Source organism: Sinocyclocheilus grahami, unplaced genomic scaffold (assembly GCF_001515645.1).
Source record: "Sinocyclocheilus grahami isolate Dianchi unplaced genomic scaffold, SAMN03320097.WGS_v1.1 scaffold96.1, whole genome shotgun sequence".
NCBI classification, from domain to species: domain Eukaryota; kingdom Metazoa; phylum Chordata; class Actinopteri; order Cypriniformes; family Cyprinidae; genus Sinocyclocheilus; species Sinocyclocheilus grahami.
In genome coordinates, this window is record NW_015505275.1 from 958,189 (window position 1) to 982,884 (window position 24,696).

At 37.4% G+C, this 24,696-nt stretch overlaps 1 protein-coding gene across 1 annotated transcript in view; it reads left to right on the top strand.

Moving 5' to 3' along the window:
• Positions 1 to 24,696, top strand: part of LOC107587852 (clathrin coat assembly protein AP180-like) — a 58,547-nt gene that overhangs the window by 3,061 nt on the left and 30,790 nt on the right. Inside the window, exons 2-8 of the mRNA XM_016275816.1 lie at positions 14,922 to 15,064; positions 20,625 to 20,700; positions 20,918 to 21,020; positions 22,943 to 23,036; positions 23,343 to 23,454; positions 23,555 to 23,661; positions 23,768 to 23,809. Of these exons, the coding sequence (XP_016131302.1) occupies positions 14,922 to 15,064; positions 20,625 to 20,700; positions 20,918 to 21,020; positions 22,943 to 23,036; positions 23,343 to 23,454; positions 23,555 to 23,661; positions 23,768 to 23,809 (677 nt within the window). The remainder of the gene's footprint in view (positions 1 to 14,921; positions 15,065 to 20,624; positions 20,701 to 20,917; positions 21,021 to 22,942; positions 23,037 to 23,342; positions 23,455 to 23,554; positions 23,662 to 23,767; positions 23,810 to 24,696) is intronic.

A 24,696-nucleotide genomic window follows, 5' to 3' on the forward strand; every position in this document is an offset into this window, starting at 1 on the left:
CCCCCTCAGTTCCTGTGCAGATCGTCGATTATTGTCTAGCGTTTTTCCCTCCCCTAGTGTTAGCTGCCTTACCGAGTCATTCCGTGTTTTCTGTTTTAGTCTCGTGTATTGTTCTGCATTTTCCACTCCCCTAGTGTTAGCTGCCTTACCAAGCCTAGTGTCTTGTTTTTCCTTGTTTTCATCATCTGGCCTTGTCTGTTTCCCCGTGTTCTGATCACTGCCTGTGTACCTGGATTATCCCTCGAGTCTCGCCCAATTGAATACTGTTCGCCCCTGCCTGGACCTTTGCCTTGTACCTGGATTATCCCTCTTACCTTGCCATCAATATACCTGTTTGCCATTGTCTGACCTATGCCTGTTTTTGACCACGTCTCTTGCGAATGAAGCCTTGCAGATGGATCCGCACGCTTCCTGTGTTTCGTCCGTTACAAGCATCCACCTCTGAAAGCAATGCAAGGCGCAAGTACTTTATTATACAGTGGGTACGGAAAGTATTCAGACCCCCTTAAATTTTTCACTCTTTGTTATATTGCAGCCATTTGCTAAAATCATTTAAGTTAATTTTTTTGCTTAATCCGTGTAAAATTTACGTTAGCTTACGAAATACATTAAACTCACCACATTACTCAAGAGAGAATAATGCATCCTGTCTAAGATACATTTTTCAGTATGTCTCTGTGAATCAGTCTCGCTCTGTACTACTCTGTCTTTGTCTTTCTCTTTATCTCTTCCTGTCGGTGTCGCTCTAGCTTGCTCTTTCTGTCCATGTCTTTCAGCAACTACAACTAGTCTTTGGTGCAACATTGGCAATACTCTCTCTGCAGTGTGTGAAAGTAAAAGAGTGAAAGCTGGTGCTGCACTGATGTCACTCAACAAGAGAATGCTGCTTAAAATGCAGCTTTCAGCCAATCACAGCAAAGCATAGTAGAGTGCTTTCAGCACTCTGGACAGGGACACCCCCACCGCAACCAAACTAACACCTACTTATATTCTGCCAAGTCCCATTTTTCCAGCACCCTTCCCCCCCACACAGCTGACTTAGAGGTCATTGCGTCCTTGGAGCCTTATTCATTGTGCGTTAGTCATCATGCATGCTAATTTAAAACTCCAAAATGAGTCATTTATGATTTTGTACACGTGCACATAGTTGCACTTGAGCGTAGAGAGAGAGATGCTCTTCTGTCCATTCATCGCGCAGATGTTTGCAGTGCTGCTTGCTTAGTGGTGAAAGTGCTAAATTTGTCGCCCGGTTAATCAGGCTAAAATCACACTGGCAGTCATGTACATGGCATCAATGGGTGCTGTTAGTACACCGCTGTGCCATGAATAATGCAAAACAAGATGTGTTTCCTGTGTAATCTGACTGCCGGGCCCCCAGAAGCCTTTAAGAGACAGAGCAGAGTGCGAGGATCTTGACCGGGAGATTAGGCCATTAGCGATTAGGCCACATAGAATGGTACTGATCCTCACATTGGAGGAGAAGTCAAACTGACTGAGATTTTACATGTCATGCTGGAGAGTGAGATTAGGTTTTCCAATAGGGAAGGGGGTTAGAATGGGTCAAGGGACTACAAATTAGTCTGGAGAGGTAAAATAGAGCACTGTGATTATAATATTGCATTTATGTTTATCTGATGTCAGATGCTCAGTCAACATGAAATGCAACCCATTTTGCTTGCATAAAGTGACTCATTGCAGAGTAACACTCATTTTAGTGTTACACACATTCAAAACCTATGATATACCCTATAAGTTATCGGCTGGTATTAGAGATTTTAATTTATTCTATTTTATTCCCTCAATTTTTACATTTAGATTGCCTTTGCTATCATCTAATACTCACTTAAAAAGTATCTTTAAAACCAAAATTCAATAACACTGTTGAACATAATTTTAAGCACATCTCAAATTGAATATGGATTTTCATTCTGCACATTATAATGCTGTGATTGACTTGTAGCATTTAAATGATTGATTTTTATTTATGTAGACAAATAATGTAGTTTTATATATTGTTCATATATCAGTTGTTAGCCGTAAAATGAAATTAACTATCGCTTAATCTGTATTGGCCAACTTGTAATAATATTGGTGCATAAATATAGGTGCACAAAACGTATATAAATTAAAACCTGATTTTGGAACACATTTGCTCCCTACAAATGGCCTTTAATATTTTCACCAAAAAGACATTTTGAGTCACAGATCAGTCTGATAACATATTTGGAAAGAAGATTAAAAATACTTTTTGGTATTTTTTTTATATATACATTATATTTTCATTTTATTCCTTTTATAGAAAAAAATGTAGGGCAAGACTTGAAATTTCATTTGAATTTCATATTGATTTTACAGCAAATATCTTTTAATAGAATCACACTTAAACACATTAAGCAAAATTAAAGTCTTATAGTAAACTATTGGGATATGTACTCTAAGTGTATATGGGCATTAGGGTTTTTCAATATTAGCAAATTGTCATGCTGGAAGTTAAGGGTGATTTACTTAAATAGTTGTAAAATGATAAAATATTTCCTTGAGCAGTAATACAATTGTCAAATTGCCGGGTTTTCTTACTGTTACTTTAATCATGCTAATATATGATTAAAGCATGATATACTGTATACTCACATCTGCACTACAGAAAGGAAGATATTCTCCTGTACAGACTGGTTTACACTGGTTTCTTCTTGGATGCTACGTCGCCACACTGCTTGCCAGTGAGGGCACACATGGGCGATCTCTCAGTTGTTTTGCTCCAGGGAGAGGCCTATAAATAAATAGAGCTTTTCAGGCTTCATTCATGTGCAGCGGAATATGGCTGTTTCTGTTCTCGAAACACACATATTCAGCTCTCATTTTACTTATACACTTTACTTTAAAACCAATTCATTCCAGCTCATTTCGGTGAAGATACAAACATATTAAAACTTGTGTACAACAATATGATAATTACACCATAGCCAGGTTATACAATGTCTGACATATTAAGACAAAACCACTGTAATACAAGCATAATGCAACTTAGCATGATAAGACTAGAATTAAATTTCTTTGGGTGCTCAGTCACTGTGCAGGTTTGAGATTTCATTGATAACATATACTACGAAAGCATTCTGTGAAATTAAACCACTCAGAACAGGCTTTTACAATATTTCATAATAGAAAATAACACTTCTGGGAGTAGACATCTCAACAATAGTTACTCACATCCATAACATGCAATATTACACACAATTCAGTCACTTTCACTAACAAAGAATGCACCTACACAGCCATTTCACATTAATTTACAATCTTTGTACTCAAAGCTAGTCAGAAACTCATCCAGACGCAGAGCAAGTGTGTTAGTTTGAAATATCACTGTTGCAGCATTATCTGATTGTACCTTTTAATTATTAAGATATGAATCTATCCCTCTTCAGAGTATTAGTACACAGTTTTTGTGTCTTTATTGTGTTCTCGTGTCATGTCTTTTATTTTGAAATTTCATGGCCTGTGATTGGTTCCTGTTCAGTCGTCTTATCAGGTTTTTTTCATAATTAACACTAAAGACTAAAGAAACACATGGGAACAATCGAGGTAGGTAAATCCATGAACACGACAATAAACACAGGATACTAGCAAACAGGTAGATAATGAGGCCTAGAATGTACTATAGGACGTGAAAAGGACGTGACTAGAGCCCGACCGATATATCGTTTTGCTGATATTATCAGCCGATATGAGCACTTTTTTTACAGAACATATAATGCAGATAAAATGCTTGAAATGGTGTAATTACTTAGTTTGTCCAGCAGAGCGCGCTCCATTGTTTGCTACTGGCGACCTGGATGAAACGCTTTAAAGCTCAAGTCAATGGAAAACCATTGAAACTTTGAATGGCCATATCTCCGTAACGGCCCAGCGAATCCGCACCAAATTCGGGGGATCTCTTCAGCTCAAGGAACCCTCTCGAACGCGTCTTGAGGCCCTCTTTCGAGTGAGACCACCCCCACGTGGATGCATCTCAGCATCTCTATAGGATTCAGGTCAGGACTTTGACTAGGCCACTCCAAAGTCTTCATTTTGTTTTTCTTCAGCCATTCAGAGGTGGACTTGCTGGTGTGTTTTGGATCATTGTCCTGCTATTGAACCCAAGTTCGCTTCAGCTTGAGGTAACGAACAGATGGCCGGACATTCTCCTTCAGGATTTTTTGTTAAACATAGTACCAGTCAAATGTTTGGACACACGAATGGGAAAGTGTCCAAACTTTTGACTGGCACTGTACTATAATATACACAAAGAATATCGGCCGATATATCGGTATCTGTCTTTTTTTTACTCCCTAGTATCGGTATCGGTCGGACTCTAGACGTGACATGTGGCCAAGTATGGTGACCCATACTTGGAATTTGTGCTCTGAATTTAACCCATCCAAGTGCACACACACAGCAGTGAGTAGTGAACAAACACACACACTGTGAAAACACACCCGGGGCAGAAAGTGGAAACAGACACTATATTGTTTGTAAAGGTTGGAAAAACGTTTTTTTTGTTCAACCAAGAACTCTGTAAAAAGTAAAACTGCAGTTGTTACCTTTAAATGTTAGTTCAGTCTTGTGGTCAGGTTGCTTTAGCTATAGTGAGTCAAATGATTTATGGTTAATAGAATGTTTTATTAAATAAAAAAATATTTCATTTGAAATGTAATGTCAATGTACAACATGGAAATATATATATATATATATATATATATATGTGTGTGTGTGTGTGTGTGTGCACGCTTTTTTAATAGTGTTTACTTATTTAAATAGCTAAGCTTAGGTTATGAAAGTTATCAATTTATTGATACTTTTCTTGGTTTAGTCTTGTATTTCTGCTTGCTATAATTAGGTAAAAATAGCCCTAAATTGATCGTTACAGATAACAGATTTGTTATGTAGTGTTGGTAATTCACTAAAATGAATGAGCAATGCTCAGAATGCTATCACATTATCACAGTATCACATGAAGATTTGTAATTCACTGAGATGGCTGAGCAGTACTTAAAATACTAGTGCAAAATAATGTATATGATCTTAATATCTTATTTATGATCTTTTAATGATTAAATGTCAACCCATTGATTGGTTTGCCCTTCAAACTAAAGTGTTTTTATCAAGTTCAAGAGCATTTGTGCATAATGTTGAGTCACAACCTGGATCAGAGCTGTCTGTGTACACGTGCTGCTAGATCAAGTGGAAGTGGGTTTTCTTTTACAGTCTTTAGCTATTCTATTAGGAGGACACTCACTGTTAACTAGCTTTTAACTGGCCTCTTGTCTCACATGGCTGTGTGCATTGCTTAATTAAATGTTGCAGTGTCTTAATATGCAACTTTCCGACACCAGAATAAGTGCTGCGGTTGCCAGGGAAACAGGCGGTTTAGGCATGTCTGTCTCCCCTCCTACTCGTGTCTTTAGAAGAGTGAAAATTACTGGCTCGGCGATGGACCGCTCTGTGCATTTTAACACATGGCATGATACCTACGTAATGTTGGTGCCTAGTTTGTAAAAGCTATCTCAGCATGAATAAATGCATGATGCAATTACTCCACAATGGCCTTTACAGTCTGGGTGAAAATGGTTGTGTAATGACACCTCTGAAGGTTAATTGGATGTCTGAAGTGCATGTTCTAGCTTTCTCTGCTGCTAATGGTCACTTCATGTGGTACTCAAGGTGTCCAGTGCATTTATTCACCTTATTTTGCAACACAGAAGTAAGCTATTGTCTTTGAATGTGCAAGACTTTCAATTCATTAGCCACTAAAGGTAAATAACTATAATAATAACAAAGTACCGTAAAAGGTCTATTTGCACTACAATCCAGTGTATGTATGAATATGATAATAAATGTAAAAATATGATAGCAAATATGAAGCAGCATAATGGACTGTTTATACAGGTAAAGTAACTGGAAGCAATGACACTGGAAGCCTCGCTTGTTAAAGTTACAAATGGCCACATCCATTCTTATGTTAAAAATAAGATGTGAATTATGAATGCATAGACCAGGCTGTTATGAATTTTATTTGCTATGTGTGCAGGCCTACAGTATGAAAATCAAACTTTCAATATGTCTTAAAACTAAAAATAAAATGTCTTAAAACTATTTAGAATAAATTATAATCAATTATAATTTAACAATTTAAATGAAGTATCAGCTAAAAAATATATGTATTGCATTTATTATACATTAGTGTTGCATGATATACCGGTACTAAAAAGGTATCGCAATACCCTGTTTTTAAAAATGATACGATTTCTCATTTTACTAGTACCTGTACTTTAAGCCATTTTAATGACATCGTTTTTAATAAGAGCCGAGTTGTGTCTGCGTGCTGCAGCTGGGCAGTGTGTGTGCAGTGCTCTGCTTCCACTCCCTGCATGAACACTTTATATATCTGTGCAGAGCAGGACTGCTTAAAGTTACTGACAATTTAAGAGTGAATAAGAAACATGCATGAATGAGAAAATAAAGCATGGATGCGCTTTATTAAAAAAAAAAAAAAAAAAAAGTTAAGTGAATAAACTTAACTTTTTTAAAAGTTTTTAAACGCCAATAAACCTTGACAAAGAACTCACACACCCATCACGCACACTGAAAGCTGCCTCTCACAGACAGCATGCGATCGCAAATCCAGATCTCTTTCATGAGTTTTGCGCTTTGACAACCAAATGCATTATGTTAAAATGCCTGTCTTGGCTTATGATTGAATGGCTTATGACTCATTACTCCAAACAGCTGAAAAATAAAACTCCTGTATATCAATATATTGGATCTGTGCAGCAGGCAAATATTCCTCCTGCTCTGTATCTATAATGTTAATCAAACAACAAAAGAAAATGGAAATCACTCACTGATCTTGACTGACTAACTTCAGTAGCTTTAGTAAAATAATCAGTGTATGAATGTTTAATTCATACAGTGAAGAATATACTTTTAATTTTACTTTTTTATTTATTCAATTTCTGTATGATCTCTTACTTGAATGCTACTGTTCTGTTTGTCTTTGTTTTATTGCATTTGTTATTTTGTTTGTTACTTGCTTATTATTAATAAGCAAATAACAAAAATGACTATATCATGATCTAAATTGAAAAAAAAAATACTCCAATCATGAAATTAGATTTTGGTAATTTTTTTTCATTTGTTTGCATTTTTTGGCAGTTACAGGGATAATTTAAAATAATAATAATACAACAAAGTACAAATAAGACAGCAAAATACAGAGGAAGGGATATAACAGACATTATACGTGGAATATATAACGGAAATGAAAACAAAATCACAGAATACATAGCATTCTACAAACATCATTCAAAAAAAAAAAAAAGCTCATATCCATTTAGCTTACATTTTTATTTGCGAGTGCATTTTTTATTTATTTTGCTTTTTGTAAATATGTCCTATATGCACACATGTGTGAGTAGAACAGTAGAAGTCACTACAAAGTCCCGCCATGATAGAAAACAAAAGTGTGTGTGTGACCAATGGATCTGCCACCGATACTGTAATTTGCCCCTCTTATTGAACAGGGAAAGTGGCCTGTGGGCCAAGTTGATGGTCGATAATAGTTGGGGAGCTCAGAGGCCGCGAGGCTGCAGGGTAGTTTTTCAGTCTGCTATATGAGCTGGCACTGCATCTGCCTCTCACTGCATTTACAGTGTGACTTTTGTGCAGCGCTTCAGCTTAGCAAAGTGTGTATCTGTTTGCCTGTTTTTTTTTATTTTTAGGATTTTGCACGTGTGTAAGCATTCCTGCCATGTGTAAAGTGAGAACCGTGAGATGTTTCATATCTGACTGTTCTACTGATTCTCCACCCCCAGATTTTTTATCTCTCTTTGTAAATAATTTAGGAAGCGAAGGCTAAGTCAGAGATACTGTGTCCTCTGAACTACTACTGCACAAAACTCAAACTTTTATTACAGTATGTCTCATAGGAGATTGTAATTTGTTTAAGGCACAGGCTTTATAATTCCCTTGTGCAGTCTTCAAGTACAAAAAATTATCCTGTTGGCCTACGGTACATTTAGATATTGTGCTTCTCTGCATCGAGCAAATTCAATTATTCAGACAAAAAAAAAACTTTGTCTTGCAAAGTTTATAAGGCTGAACAAACCTTACCAAACTCTTTAAGGAGTCATTGGGTTTATTGTATTGTTAGTAGCAGTAGGCACTGGGTATTGAAAATTATATGAAGGAACACATATACACTATACTGTTCAAAATTTAGGGACTGGTAAGATATTATTTAATGTTTTTGAAAGAATTCACACAGCCTTATGCTCACCAAGGCTGCATTTAACTGATCAAAAATACAATAAAACAGTAATATTGTTAATGCTGATAACAGTAAATATTGTCACACCATTTAAAGTAAGTTTTCTATTTTAGAATGCAATTTATTCCTGTGATGCAAAGCTGAATTACTCTTACTCTTAGTGCCGCATGATCCTTCAAAAATGATACTAACTTGCTTGATTTGGTGCACAAGAAATTTTTCTTATTATCAATGTTGAAAAGAGTATTATTTGATAGTTATCCCCAAAAACTATCCCCAAACTTTTGAACAGCAGTGTAAAAATAAAAATATAAATACAATGGCCTGAGGTATCTATGTAATATTACGAGAAAAATAACTAGGGTATAATGCTCCGGTTACTCACATAACCTCGGTTCCCTGAGATAAGGGAACGAGCGTTGCGTCGCGTCGCTGTTTGATGACTGCTTGGGGAAACTCCTGTTTACTTTATTACTGAAGCCTGATTGGTTAACGTTTGTGTAGCTGCACAAACCAATATATAAGTCAGCTTGGAGCGCCATCTCATCAGAATCATACGACTGAAGCAACAGCCATCGATTTGCGTGCAGTTATAGCACGGCCAGTTACGCAACGCTCGTTCAGTCTCATCTTTCCTCCCATCTCAGGGAACTGAGGTTACGTGAGTAACCGGCGCGTTCCCTATTGAAAGGTAACTCCCGTTGCTTCGTCGTTTGACGACTGCTTGGGGAACCTATCCAGTAGTGCCGTGCTATAAGCAGACGCAGCCCAGGAACACTCAGCGAGGGCTCCATAAGCCTGAGCCACAAAGAGACCCGAGAAACGTTCTGAGGTCTACTTGAGATAACTCTCCCCACCCGAGAAGGGGAGGGGAAGTAAGCATTAGGTGGATAAGACCCGCGCCTGCAGGGCAGGGATGTCCAAATTTTAGAATCTAATAAAGGTAGACAGTGCTTTCCAAGCCAAAAGCCAGGCAGCAAGCAATTACTTTCCTACTAATGGCAGTTCACGGGACGGGGCGGGGAACTGGCATTCGCAGTGTGAGGAGAGGAGAATTGCTTTTGTGGGTCCACTATCACAGTGGTAGTTTGCTTGGGCGCACGCTGAATGAGAAGCACGTGCCCAGCTTGACTAGAATTTCCATCGCTCAGAGTTGAACGGAGGGATGGAGAGCGAGCGAGAGCTTTCTTTGATGAAGTTCCAGCCTCAGCGAGAACTGATCCTTTCCTTTTTCTCTCAAAAGTTTTTCTTCACTAGACTCAATGCTCTCTGTGCGAGCAGCCAGCCCCCATGAGCGCAGCATCAGAGTGGGTGTGGTCCAGATGCATCTTCTTTTTAATCCGCTAAAATGATCCAATAAAAAAAACGCTCGTTAAATAAGGGGTGTTGATGATCCTCACGTATAAACACACCGGCAGATCAAAGTGCTATGCGCATCCGCCTAAAAGGATAAAAAGTTTGTGCAAACGAGGGATTAATCCTCACGTATAAACACACTGGCGGATCAAAGCACTGTGGGGAAAGTGGCGCGCGCAGGAGCTCTGCCGGCGTGTGATCACTCAAGCCCGGTTGCTCAGCCCTGTTACTTTACTGTTTCATCCTCCGAGCTGCTCGATGTAAGCAAGGGACGCTGATCCTCACGTGTAAAACACACTGGCAGATCAAAGTGCTGCAGTGAGAGTGAAACACGTGGGACCTGTGCCGACGTAAAATCACTCGAGCCTGAAGAAGGGGATCCGCGAGTGATGCAGGGACAATCTCGCGCTTTCGTCTGTGAAAGCAGCCTGTCTCCGTGAGCGCAGCCTCAGCGATGCACACACAAATGTGACGCTGTCAGCAATCTGAATCATTGGTGACAGCATTCTACTCCGATCCACCTAGAGGGATTGAACCGCTCGATGTAAGAGGGGTGCAATCTCACGTGTACAACACACACCAGCGGATCAAAGTGCCGGGGGAGAATGAGCATGCGGGCTCTTGCCTCTTGAGATCATTCAAACCTGGTTGCTCAGCTCCGTGACTGCACCGTTTCTTTCTTTGAGCTCGCTGAGAGAGGAGAAATGAGAGAGCGGGGCTGCCTTCATTTAAGAAGGTGATTCGCGAGCAGAGAAGAGCGAGACTCATGCTCTCTGTGAGAGCATTCCGTCTCAGTGAGCACACAGTCTCTGCATGGGCGCTGCCCAGACAGGTGATGCACTCACTGCCCTTATGCATCTTGCAGGGATTCCGTGCACTAGCCACACTCGTGGTGCGACATTTGCAACAACGTCGAAGAGAAATTGCTCAGGAATTGCTCTTACCAGCCGGAGAGCCGCAGGGGAAGGCTTCTCGCTTCTTTGCTGCCGGGGCTCTTCTTGAGCTTCTTCCCTCTTCGGCTTCTTTATTGCAGAGTCAGCAAAGAGATGGTCTTTACGTCTTTAATTAATTACGTCTTTAATTGATTTTTCCGTACGTTTCTGCCATATGTACATTAACTGACAGTCACCACTGATAAGCTACCACTAAATATTGTAGAAAATTAATTTGCTGTAAAGTTGCTTTGCAACGATTTGTATCGTGAAAAGCTCTATACAAATAAACTTGAATTGAATTGAATTGAATGATCTCGTCGCTGAAGGAGAAGATTCTGATGAGATGGTGCTCCGGGCAGACTTATATAGTGGTCGACTCCGCCCCTTCTGGCGGGCTCAAGGTCCATTGGTTTGTGCAGCTACACAAACGTTAACCAATCAGGCTTCAGTAATAGAGTAAACAGAAGTTTCCCCAAGCAGTTGTCAAACTCTCAAAGTCGACGCAATGGGAGTTACCTTTCGATAGAGAACTAGGTTTTTTTTTTTGTCCAGGTGACATATGAAGGTGGTTCTGACCTCCCATTTTGTCACTTCAGGCAATGTTGATGTGTTTTAAGGGGCCAAACCAGGATGATGTTAAATTTTAAGCCTTTTAGAGAATGAGAGTCTCTGTGATTATGTAATCTGTTCTTGAACATGAATGTGTGCGTACCCTTCCTCTTTCAGTCAAGGTGACTGTGTCTCACAGCCCCCTGAAGTTTTTCTACACTAAGCCTTTAAATCATATATTATTTCCTATGTGACAAGAGGAGAGCCTGCAAGTTGTTCAGTTGTGAAATATACATCATAGTCTCTTAATTATTGTTACAGTGCTTGTCAGTATGTAAAAATAATGTTTGAATCCAGATACTGCTGTGGTTTCAGGATGTGTTGTGATGTGTAGTTCATGATGAAGGATGAATGGCGGATGTGTGGTCTGTAGGAGGAGAGCAGGCTGCTTTGTCATGATCTCCTTAGAGACAGATACTGATAGAAGCCTGTGTCTGTGTTTGTGTATGTGTGTGTGTGTGTGTGTGTGTGTGTGTTCACATCCTCCTGTAGTGAAGGTGTGAGAGAAAGAAAAAGAGAAGGACTGAGAAATGAAATATTTGCTTATCTGTGTCTAACTACATGTTAAAGGTCCCCTGAAATGCTTAGAAACACGCAGCATTACTCTGTGTTGACGTCATTTTAACTGAAACCGGAAGACAGGGCGGGACATATCAAGCAGCCCCACCCCTTTTTAAAACGGCCAATAGCGTTAGTTTATATCACAGCTTGGGCTAGAGCCTTTCAGAACCGTTGAGCTCCGTAAAGCCACATTTGACAGGGTATGCCAGCCACAATCTCATCCATATTGCTATAAAATATAGCATTGTGTAGAATTCAAATAGCTCCGATACAGTTTGTGGGCTGCGCCGACTCGCGCATGTGATCCGCAACGTGCTATCGTGTCTCTGGACCGGAGCAGAGTATGTGTGCGGTGTGGTGGTTAGCGTGACACAATGCAAAACCAGACTTCTTTTTTTCTTCAGTGGAAAGCATATTTACACTGTTTGAATCGTTCCCTGTCCCCTATATAGTGCACTACGTTCCATTCACTGTACAGAAAATACTAATTCTGTGGACAAGTGACCGATTTCAGCCGTGGCTTCAGCGTCTATTTTAAAGTGTAGGGGGCGGGCGCTTCGTATTCTAGAGAGCATTTGATTGGAGAGAAAGTTTGATGAGAAGCTGAAGTACGATGTGATGTCAAAAAAAACGTTGAGCTGTTTTGGCGGAAGTGACGAACTGCAAACTTTGAATGCTTATATCTTCTAAATGTGATTTTTGTCACGCTTTTGGAGCACACTGCCTTATAGATAACCTTAAGACTAACATATTGATACTAACACCCAAAAAATTTTTTTTTGATTTCATGGGGACTTTAAACAATGTATCTAACTATATGCCTGTCTATCCATCTGTCTATCTTTTCTACATTCTCCTTCTGTCTGTCTTGTCAATCTCCTTCTTGGTCTTTCTATCTGTTTGCTGGTCGATCTGTCTACTGCATCTGTCTGTCTAACTCCGTATAGGCCTAACTGTCTAACTTTGTAACTATCTGTCTGAAAGTCTGTCTTTCTGTTTGAAAATGTATCCGTCTGTCTACCCGACTGCCTGTCTTTCTAACTATTAGTATCTAACTATCTATGTCTAACATTCTATGTCTATCTATATACATCTATAATACATTCTATTCTATGTCTAACTATCTATGTCTTGCATGTCTAACATTATCTCTGAATACGCTATCTGTTTGTTAAATATCTAACCAATTATCTTTCTGCCTGACAGTCTAACTATCTATTGGTCTGTCTGTCTAACTATCTAACCTTCTACTATATCTGTGTTGATATAACGATCTGACTATCGGTCTATCCATCCATCTGTCCATTTGTCAGTCTGTCCAGCTGTCTGTCTCTCTATCTAGCTGTTTGTCTTTGTCTGTTTATCTATTTATTCTACCCACAGAGTTCCCATCACACTGCATTATTCAATGTTATGACAGCACTGTAATATTAATAACCTGTTCTGTTCCTTTCATATCTGCATTATTGAGCCTAAGCTGCTCTTTATGTATCCTGTATGCCATAACTACATTAAGAATTTCAGTTATAATGACTTGAATTATAATGAAAGTTGTGAACACTCTCATGATTTGGTCTTCTGACCCTAGATGTCTTTTAATAGTATTTTTCATATACTAGCATGCTAAGCACATTTCAGAAACAGAGTAAGACTGAAACTGAATGCAGGACAACACTGACTAGCACTGGTTTGTGTGTGTAAAGCCAGAGACACAATGCACAATTTTTGGCTGTCCCAGACAAAAGATTGGCATTGTGAAACAATTGTGGAGATTTTTGTGATCGTGGCTCCTAATCGGTGGTCCTGTGTCGTACAGTGAGAGAGGTTCAAAGACGGCCGTTGTCATGGTCTTGTGACCAAAGACAGCCTATGATAATTTTCTGACAGTGTCAGAAATTCAGCATTATCATCGCACAGTGTGTTTGCTGCTACGACCCATGTTTACTTACCAGCCAATAAAAATTTGACATGAAATCAATGCAACATGGCGCTAAAACATAAAACTGCTTACCTCAAGCTCTCATCCCTTCCTCTATCGCCGCTTTTCCACTTTTTTTCAGCACACATAAAAACTACAACTACCAAAGTGTGAATCATCATGCTCTTTTTTTTTGTTTTTATTTTTTATTTTTATTTTTTTTTTACCACTAGCGCATGCTGATGACGTTTTATTCTTCTATAGAAACGAGTAGTGTACGAGTCAATAGGTATCATCATCGTACAGTCTACATGCATGTCGTACCCAAGTTTATTAGATCCATGTTGCACAGTGTGATCTGCAATGATCTTATAAGGGTTGCTAAAATCATGCAGTGTCTTGGGCTTTACTCTTACCCTGATGTTCTGGTATGTGTTGTGCCCACTGCTTTTACCCAGAATGCCATAATACAGGAGGAACTATTAAATGTGTTAAAGGGGTCGGTCCTATTATGCCTTTTCACTTTTTAAACTTGAGTTAGTCTGTAATGTTGCTGTTTGAGCGGAAAAAAGGTCTGCAAAGTTACAAAGCTCAAAGTCCACTTCAAAAGGAGATATTTTATTTAACAGAAATCACTTTTCAAACACTACAACAAACGACTCGTTTGGACTACAACGCATATTTTCCGGGATTTGTGATATCACAAACACAGACGAATGGGACGAGACCTGGTTGAGCTGCACTAGAGAAGACAACGAGTGTTATCACTATGTCGGAGACACGCTAGCTTTCCCAAGGCAGACAAACTTAGAGTGGTTACAATCATCCGGGTTTAAATCGCGCTCAAATTGATTTGATATTGACGCAATGTTTACACTGAAGCTGGCAGGTGGCTATGGTAAGGAGCATGACATTTCCCGACCAGGCGCCGAGTGCTGCCAATCACAACACACACTGGCCCAGCTAACCAATCACAGCACATTTCATATTTCAGAAGGCGGGCCTTCATTTAAAACAGGAAATATTCAAGCCGTTCATGCCAGACTGGGGAGAGAGGTGTTGTAATAATGTAAAATATGTGAAAAATAATGTGTTTTTCGAACAACCTAGTATGAGAGCCTGTTCTAGTACATCCCCAAAACAAAATCAAGACTCTGTAAAAGAGCGTAATAGGACCCCTTTAAAGCTTTAAAGATCTAGATAAGCTCTGATCTTTCTTTTTCATATTCCCTCACAGACTTGATCCAGGCAACCCAAGAGTCCAATGTCAATATTCCCCAGATGGCTGATACCCTGTTTGAGAGAGCAGGAAATGCCAGCTGGATTGTGGTCTTCAAGGCTTTGGTCACCACTCACCACCTGATGGTTCATGGCAATGAGGTGAGAAGCAAGCAGTTGATTTCTATAATATTATTAACATGATACCTGTGAGGTAAGCAAGACTTAAGGCAATGTCCTGATGTTTTGAATGAAAGTAATTATTATAAAGACAAAACATCATGTTTGTGGTGCATATGCTGAGATGAAGCCTGTCTGTGGACTCATAAACCCAAAATATGCGACCTCTCTAGTAGTAGATTTATCATGCAAAAGTTAATTTTTCAACAATTCCACAAAAAATATTAATCAGCACAACTATTTTCATTGATATAATAATATAAAATATTACTTGCACAACAAATCAGCATATTACTGTTTTTATGCTATTTTGATCAACTAAATGCAGCCTTGGTAAGCATAAGAAATTTCGGTAACACTTTAAAATAAGGTTCCATTTGTTAACTATATTTAATGCTCAACTAGCATTAACTAACAATGAGCAATACGTTTGTTACAGTATTTATTCATCTTTGTTAATGTTAGTTAATAAAAATACAGCTGTTCATTGTTAATCCATGTCACTTTTGATTTTAATAATGTATTGGTAAATGTTGGAATCAATATTAACTAAGATCGAATAAATGCTTTCAAAGTATTACTAATTTAACTAATGTTAACTAATTATTACTGAAATTTCTTTCAAAGCTTTTAGATGGTAATGAATGTTAGTTTCATTGGACAGGGGGCAAACACGTAAAAGCTGAAAGCAGTCAGACTTTTGTTTGTGAAAATTACTGTACCGACCTGGCACATAATTCCCATTTCAGCTCAGAATGTATTAAATAGCTCAATAATGCAATTTAAAAAGTGGTTTGGAAAAGTGTTTTTTCTAATTGATTCTGGCTTGGGTCACAGATGTCTGCATTACTGAAAGACGTTAATGCAGGGTCTGCATAATATTTAACCTACATCAACAGTGTTTAAACCTGACAGTGCAACAAACATTTATGAAGTCTTGCCTTGAATTTTAACCATTTTCTGAGGAGCTGATCCCTACAGCTGACCACCTATTGCACTCAAAGCCCTCTCGCTTCCTCTTATCAGCGTTATCACACCCATCAGACTCACAATAGGAGCAGAGACAGACAGGCGGGCGGATGCTCCAGCCCTCTCTCCCTCTCTCTCTTTTTGAATGTGCAGTTTACTCTTTCAATCAAGGCTGGTGCTGTGCAGTGACAGAGACATTGGAGAGTGAAAAGGCAGATGGCAGTAGAAGGCAGAATGAGATAAAGAGTGAGAAAAATGGATGATAAAATGAGGGAGGGTGAAGGAACTGAGAGCTTGAGAGGAACTGATAGAATTCATAGATGGAGAGGCGCAGCTTCAAAGGATAATTTAATAAATATGAAGCTACGTGAATGCGGGTTGCGTGTGAATATGTGTCACTGTTATAAATAGTGTCAGGGACATTCATAGAGGTGTGCACAAGGAAATGCAAGTTGTGACATCATGGAATGGCAAAGGTGTTGCGCATGAATATGAATTATTCATTGAACAACCTCATATTTTATATATATATACTACAGTACAAAAGGTTATGGGACAGTAAGATTTTTTAAATGTTTTTGATGAAGTCTCTTATGCTCATCAAGGCTGCATTTATTTGATAAAAAATTCAATAAAAACAGTAATATTGTGATATATTATTACAATTTTAAAGAATGGCTTTATATGTATATAAAGCCATTTTTTAATATGATTTGCCGCCATATAAAAAATTATCATAAAAAAAAATATATATATATAATTAAAAAAAATTTTTAATGATTTTTTATATGATGGCAAATCTGAATTTTCAGCAGCCATTACTCCAGCCATTGGTGTCACATGATCCTTCAGAAATCATTCTGATATGCTGATTTGGTGCTCGAAAATTGTAATTATAAATTTTTTTTTTTCAGCATTCTTTGAGTTCAAAACTATGTTAAGTCCTTTTCCGCCACTGAATAAAAAATACATTTATATTTCATATCTCGCAATTTTGACTTTATAACTCGCAATTGCGTGTTATAAAGTCAGAATTGCGAGATATGAACTTTCAGTTCTGAGAAAAAAAGTCTGAATTGCGAGTTTATATTACAATTCTTAGAAAAAAGGTCCGAATTGTGAGATAAAAAGTCGCAATTACCTTGTATTATTTTCTGTTTAGTGGCGGAAACGGGCTTCCATACAAAACAGTCACATTTATTTGAAATGGAAATCTTTTTAACAGTGAAGGAGTCTTTACTGTCACTTTGGATCAATTTAATACATCTTTGCTGAGTAAAAATATTAATTTCTTTAAAAATGATTAAATTAACTTAGTTGTTTTGGGATTTTAGATCACCAATGCTGATCTAGTGATAAATTTACTTACAAATGAATCAATAGGTTAGCATTCAAACAGAAAGAGACTGATTTGTTCATCTTGTGATGTTTCGTTTCGCGTAAGAGGGGTCCATAAAATCATCCATGGCTAAAAGTGATGGTCCCCCATATGCATGTGATATTATGTAAAATACAGAGTGTCGATTACTCATAAAAGCATTGTCTTCCATACTGCTGAACATGCAATGAGGGAAAATGTCATAACAATAATATTTAGTAGATGAGCTCACTTTCCAATATTTTAATTAAAAAGAGCTATTCAATTATGAATGTGACCTACCAGACTGCTTTGTCTGAGGGGACAGAAGTGCTGCTTGATAATCCTCCCCCTAATGTTTAATTAGGACAGAGGTGTAGCTTTATAGTCCGAAAGGAAGTATACTCTCACTCTGGAGGAAAAAGTCTGCAGGAAATGTGTTCTATAACATCAGGCTATGTGCCTCTACAGGTCACATACACAAGGGAAGTATTTACCCTGATATATGGATATTTGAAATGGTTAGTAGTCTGACCTAGATGATTAAAAGTGTTAGGTACATTATACATAGCTTCATCTCCCCACAAGCCTCTGTATTGATCAGCTGACACATCAGTTAAACTCTGAAAGGCAGAACTGAAAAGGTACAGCACACAGAGATGATGTAATGCTGGGATAGGTTTACAAAAAACACTTTGAAAAGATCATTCACAAGTAAATAAAATAATATATACCTTCATATTTTTTTCCAGAATTCATGAACCAAAAATGCAATAAATCAGTTTCTTTCATCAGTATTTTTTCTGTCTCATTCTCAAGTAAAACATCTAATCATGAAACAAATTTGTGAAAAAAATTGCTTTACGTAATAACTAAAGACATAACATAACTTCAGAGTTATGTGCCCTCTAGACGCTTACGTTCTGCTAGTGAATGGCGTATTATTGTGCCATCTAAAAAAAGGCACAAAATCACTTTCACAGACTTTTTCACTAACTGTTCCCTCCTGGTGGAATGACCTGCCCAAATCAATCCGAGCAGCTGAGTCCTTACCCATCTTCATGAAACGACTAAAAACACATCTGTTCCACCTTTATTTGACCCTCTAACTCTAACACTTTCTATTCTACTATAATTCTACTTTATCTATATTTATCGTTTTCATTTTTTTGCTCTTTATTAAAAAACAAAACAAAAAAAAACAACAAAAAACAAACACTAGCTTTCTATTCTTTCTATTCTATCTACTTGTTTTCTTTGTTTGTGTGTGTGTGTGTGTATATATATATATATATATATACCTTGCTACGTGTACTGCGTTAGGCTAACCGAGACTTGTCATTTGCACTTACTGTATATATTGTTGCTCTTTTGTTAGTTTAGACTGCTTTTATTGTCCTCATTTGTAAGTCGCTTTGGATAAAAGCGTCTGCTAAATGACTAAATGTAAATGTAAATGTAATAAGGCTTTCTATAGATATATGTAGATATATCTAAATTAAGCTTTATCTCTTTGCCAATTTTTTTTTCTTGTTTTGAGCATAAATCTAACAGCATTTATATAAAACACAAGACTAAAATTGACAATGGGCTAAGAAAAGAAATCAACATATATTCACTGAAAAATGTTTCATCTTATACAATTTTGCTTCTCAAATCATTTTATCATGTTTTAACAGATTTTACTGTTAAACAAGACAAATACATTTATACTTCAGTTAAGTACTTTATGTTGTACATCTTACAGCATGTTATGTCCAATTAATTTTAGTGAATATTTTCTGTACATTTCCTTTTAGTTTTTTTCCTTGTCTTGTTTTACAGTTTTTTTTTTATTTAATGTGTTAAGCTGCATACATTTGTTTGCAATTCCAGCCAATCAGAGACGAGGCTGCTAAATTCTGATTGGCTGCCTTGAAAACCAATCACAACATTCCTTGCATTACTGATGACAGCGGAAGAGGGAAAATACAGTGCATGCACAATTATTATGCAAGTTGATATTCTGATTATATTTTTTTCCAAGCACATTTGACCAATTCCAAACAACATCAATCTTAATAACTACTATTAATCTTGTATTTAATCACTTATAACCAATATATAATTGTTAATGAAGGCTGGAAGTGAAAAACTCCTTATATTCAGGTGTGCATAATTATTAAGCAGGTTATCTTCTACAGATAAAATCTCGAGATGGACTAAAAATGAACTCCCAAAACTTACTGCCAGATTAAAGAGTCCTTAAAGAGTTACTCTCAACTTATCTGTCTATAAAGCCTATATTTTAAAAAATCAGTCTTCAAGTATTTTACTACACTTCAGTATGTGATTCTAATTAAGTAGGGGTCAGTTTTTAGGATTCTATACTTAACCTAATTTTCTGAGATCCTGACACCTTGTACTTCTGGAGACTCCAGGTAGGTTGCAGTTTGGGAAAATGGTGACGCTGGAGACTAAATGGTTCCTGGTGATTTCACACCTAATTCTTCTCCTTAATTCCTAATTCTTTTGCAGTTAACATGCATATTTTCTTCTCCACATGTTTTTGACTGACCCTTCTGACCCACTGAGCATTTTGCTGTCTAATGGTTATGCATTAACTTTGCAATTTTTTGTATTGTATTAGTTTTGAATATTTCTCATGGGCATTTAATAATTTTTCGACTTTCAGTCTGAGTTAAACTTTTTTTTTTTTTTTTTAGCTAATTTTATCTGTAAAAGAAAATCTGTTTAATTATGCACACCTGAATATAAGACATTTTTCACTTCCAGCCTTCATGAATAATTATATATCAATTATAAATTATTAAATACAAGAAATGTGGCAGAGATCTAATCCCATATATTCACTGTTTATATGCAGTGAGTATTCTGTTTTTTCTTGATAAAGCTTCTGCTATTCTGCTAAATTATGAGTGATTACTCATTAGATGGTGATATCGGTTTTGTAGAAATAATTTTTTTTCTTCACTGAAGTGCAGTTTTCATAGGCAGTTCTGCATTTCTTATGCCTTTTTTCTTTTTATCTCTCTATCTCTATGAGTTGCTGGTGGAAATTTTTCATTTATTTATTTATTTTATATTTATTTATTAAAGACAGTACTGAAATTAGTCTTTTGTGTTGTGAAAAACAGCCTTGCATCTGAATTATTCCATATTCCAAATTATAATAATTAATGCACATGAAAAAGATGACCTTTTTTTTTTCTTCAGAGGTTCATCCAGTACCTGGCCTCCAGGAACACCCTATTCAATCTTAGTAATTTTTTGGACAAAACTGGCTCTCATGGTAAGTATTATTTCATTAAATGCAGTTTCTGATCAAAATCTTCTTGTTTGACATCAAAATCCGTATGAAAAGTTATGCGAGAGATAATTAATTGCACTGTTCTTAAATTAGCTGCTGATAATTATTTTTTGTCAACTTTGTTGTCATGCCCATTTGAATTTGTCTATGAAGTAAAATATTATCAGTCTGTTGTATTTATAAATGCTTATACTTTCAGGTTACGACATGTCAACGTTTATCAGACGGTACAGCAGGTATCTGAACGAGAAGGCGTTTGCCTACAGACAGATGGCTTTTGACTTTGGCCGAGTGAAGAAAGGGTAAATGAGTCCTCTGCTACACGGCTGTACCCTGAGTTAACAAGTGTGCCTAGTGCATTGGAACACTACTGAGCAATAACAGATTTGAGTGGGATGCTGGGAAATCAAGGACAACCTCTAGTCCCTGAAAATAGCCTTGTGTTGCTGCTGTAGAAAATAAGTTATATTCACCACGTTTCCTGCTCCCTTGGTAATACTGTGTGCAAGACCTTTGTTAAAGGGATAGTTCACCCAAAAATGCAAATTACCAGTCTGATAAATGGATGGGTGCAATTTTTTGGACTTCAAATTTTGGGCTACCATCCACTCCCATTATAAAGCATGGATTAGCCTGGACATTATTTAATACAACTCGGATTGTATTCGTCTGAAAGAAGAATGTCATACACACCTAGGATGGCTTGAGGGTGAGTAAATCATGGGTAATTTTCATTTTTGGGTGAACTATCCCTTTAAGTAAAATGGGGCATTACTCCCCATTACTTGGTTTGCAACCAAGGTCTCATTGCATGCATAATGAAGGAGCTACAACACATAAATTGGCTGATTTAGACAACCTGAACATGACAGTTCATGGCTAACAACTCTGTCACTCTACTGTTCTGTTAGCCATGAACTTAGTCAGAGTCCACACCGCAACTGTGATGATAAGATGGAAAGATGTCGTTAGAATTACTTTCAGAATGTAGTGGTAAGGAAAAAAATATTAACAGGCAATCAGAATCCATCCTGCTTTAAAGAGCTTAAGCATTTAAGTGGCAGAACTGCAGCATGCGCTTATAATAAACAGAACGTGGTCATGCATTGGTATGGACGCTAAAATAGTTGTCGTTATAGTTCTCATTAGTTCTCGATATCTTTACAGTTATCATTCTTGGTGTTAATGGGCCTTAAAGGGATTGTTCACCCAAAAATGAAAATTCTGTCATTAACTACTCACCCTCATGTCGTTCCAAACCTGTAAGACCTTCGTTCATCTTCGGAATACAAATTAAGATATTTTTGATGAATTCCAAGAGCTCTCTGACCCTCCCATAGACAGAATTGTCTCCTCCGCGTCACCCTGGTGCCATTTTGGAGAGAATAAACAACAAATGTATGCAGATATGTTGTTTACGTTCAGATCAAAGCGTAAACAGTGTGAACAGCGTGAACAACGTAAACAACATATCCACATACATAAGTTGCATACTTTGTTTACGCATGTGATACTCTCCAAAATGGCTCCAACATATTTGGCAGAATAATTTATTTCTGCTAAGTTATTATACAGTATATAGGTAGTTAATATCAAACATGTTGAAGAACTTTATTAATTAAGATTTCAAATTGAAAAGCAAACAGATGCGACATTCGACATGCTTCCATCACTGTTTCCTTTACATTTTTCACAATTTTCACTAGATTATTTTAAATGGTCCTACAGTGTAACAAATTAAGGTTTAAAAGTATTTATCATGAGATGTAAAATTCCCAGAAGCATTTTATTTCATCTTTCTATATGCGATAATATGCTGAGCACATGCTTGTAACATTTATGTTAGATAAAAACCCAAGAATTGTTATTCTTCTTTGGATTATGTTCACTTGCATATATTATTTGAAATGAATGCCATGTGAATGTGTGTCTTACTCAGTGTACATGCTTCCATCACGGTTTCCTTTACATTTTTCACAATTTTCACTAGATTATTTTAAATGGTCCTACAGTGTAACAAATTAAGGTTTAAAAGTATTTATCATGAGATGTAAAATTCCCAGAAGCATTTTTATTTCATCTTTCTATATGCGATAATATGCTGAGCACATGCTTGTAACATTTATGTTAGATAAAAACCCAAGAATTGTTATTCTTCTTTGGATTATGTTCACTTGCATATATTATTTGAAATGAATGCCATGTGAATGTGTGTCTTACTCAGTGCCGATGGTGTGATGAGAACAATGTCTACAGACAAGCTCTTGAAAGGCATGCCCACGCTGCAGAGTCAGATCGATGCGCTGCTGGAGTTTGATGTGAGTCTGCTTCCTGTCACTATCACAGGCTGTATTAACACCTGATGCTTTTATACAGGGTTCAAACTTGACTAGCATCATGACTAGTTAGGATACACTCTTGCAAGATACAAATCTGTCACATACTGACATTTAAATGATGTTTTCAGAATTTGAAAAACAACAGAATCTGAACTTTGTTCAGTAAAGCTTTTGTGCTGTAAGGTAGCTAGTTAATTTTGACAGCTGGTGAATAAATATATTTACAGCTCATAGAAACATTAGTTTCTTTGACTTGCCTCTCATTCTCTTGCTTTGTTGTTTCAGGTTTATCCAAAAGATCTTGTCAATGGGGTGATCAACGCTGCCTTCCTGTTGCTTTTTAAGGATCTGATCAAGTTGTACGCCTGCTACAATGATGGCATCATTAATCTCTTAGGCAAGTCTCGAGAAGTTTTGAGATTTCAAAGATGGTGGTTTGACATCTGCAAGATTTGGCACAACTATAGATTTGCTATGATTTCCTTGTTCATTTTTAGAGAAATTTTTCCAGATGAAGAAAGGACAATGCAAAGACGCACTGGAAATCTATAAAAGATTTTTGACACGAATGACCAGAGTCTCAGAGTTCCTCAAAATTGCTGAGGTAAGAGATGTATTTTATATCTTTGCTTTAATTATAAAATGTTCACTGAAAATTGCATTTGTGGTTCAAAGGATATACCATATATTCTTACCTTGTCTTTCAACAGCAAGTGGGAATTGACAAAAACGACATTCCTGAACTTACACAGGTAGGTTTTTTAAAACAGGATTTTCCACCTTTTTCATGATGCCAACACTCTCCACGTCAGTACTAACAGTGCATGTCTGTGTTGTGGTGTTGTTTTAATATGTTTTGCATGTGTCGTAGCCCTCTAATCCCAGCTGTTTTAGCAAAATTGAGAGATTGTTACCTTTCCCTGGCCATTGGGCCAGTCACAGACATCCATGTGCTACATATACAAGGTCATTTATCTCTCATGATGGGGCATTTGTCAGATGGGACGTGTTCCATGGATCCCTTCTGTCCGGTCCCTTCAGGCTGATTGACAGATTCTGTACCTGTCTTCTTATTTCAGCGGTGCAGATTGATCACACAGGCTGAGAGTGTGAGTAGCGTGTGGAGCTTTCCACTTTGGAGATTCATGCAGCTCAGGAGAGAGCAAAAGTCAATCCTCATTAGCACTCATCAAATAAATTGCACACAAAATCTCATTTTAGAGTGAACTTGGATGCGACTGAAGAATCATGATCAGAGTAGCAGCGATGCTTGCTGTCTGAGACGAGAACTCAAGCTGCTGTCACATTTGCATATCAGTAATGCTGAAGAATCGCCAAGAATAGAGTTTCCACAATCATTAAGACCTATAAGATGTAATGTGTCGAAAAAAAACAATTTGCATAGAAACTATTTAAAGACGTCTTACAGTTTTGGGAATTTCAGCAAATTTCTCTCTAATGGAGTATTTAACTGAGTGACATTCAAGAGTGGTGGTTCCATTTTAGATGAGAAAAATAGGATGCATGCATCGCTTGAAAATTGTCAGGGTTCCTGCATTCCGGATAGGGGTGGAAAGACCATTCCACACAACCAGGAATGGTGAACGAGAATGTTCTGGAAAGTGATTTTTAGCCTCTC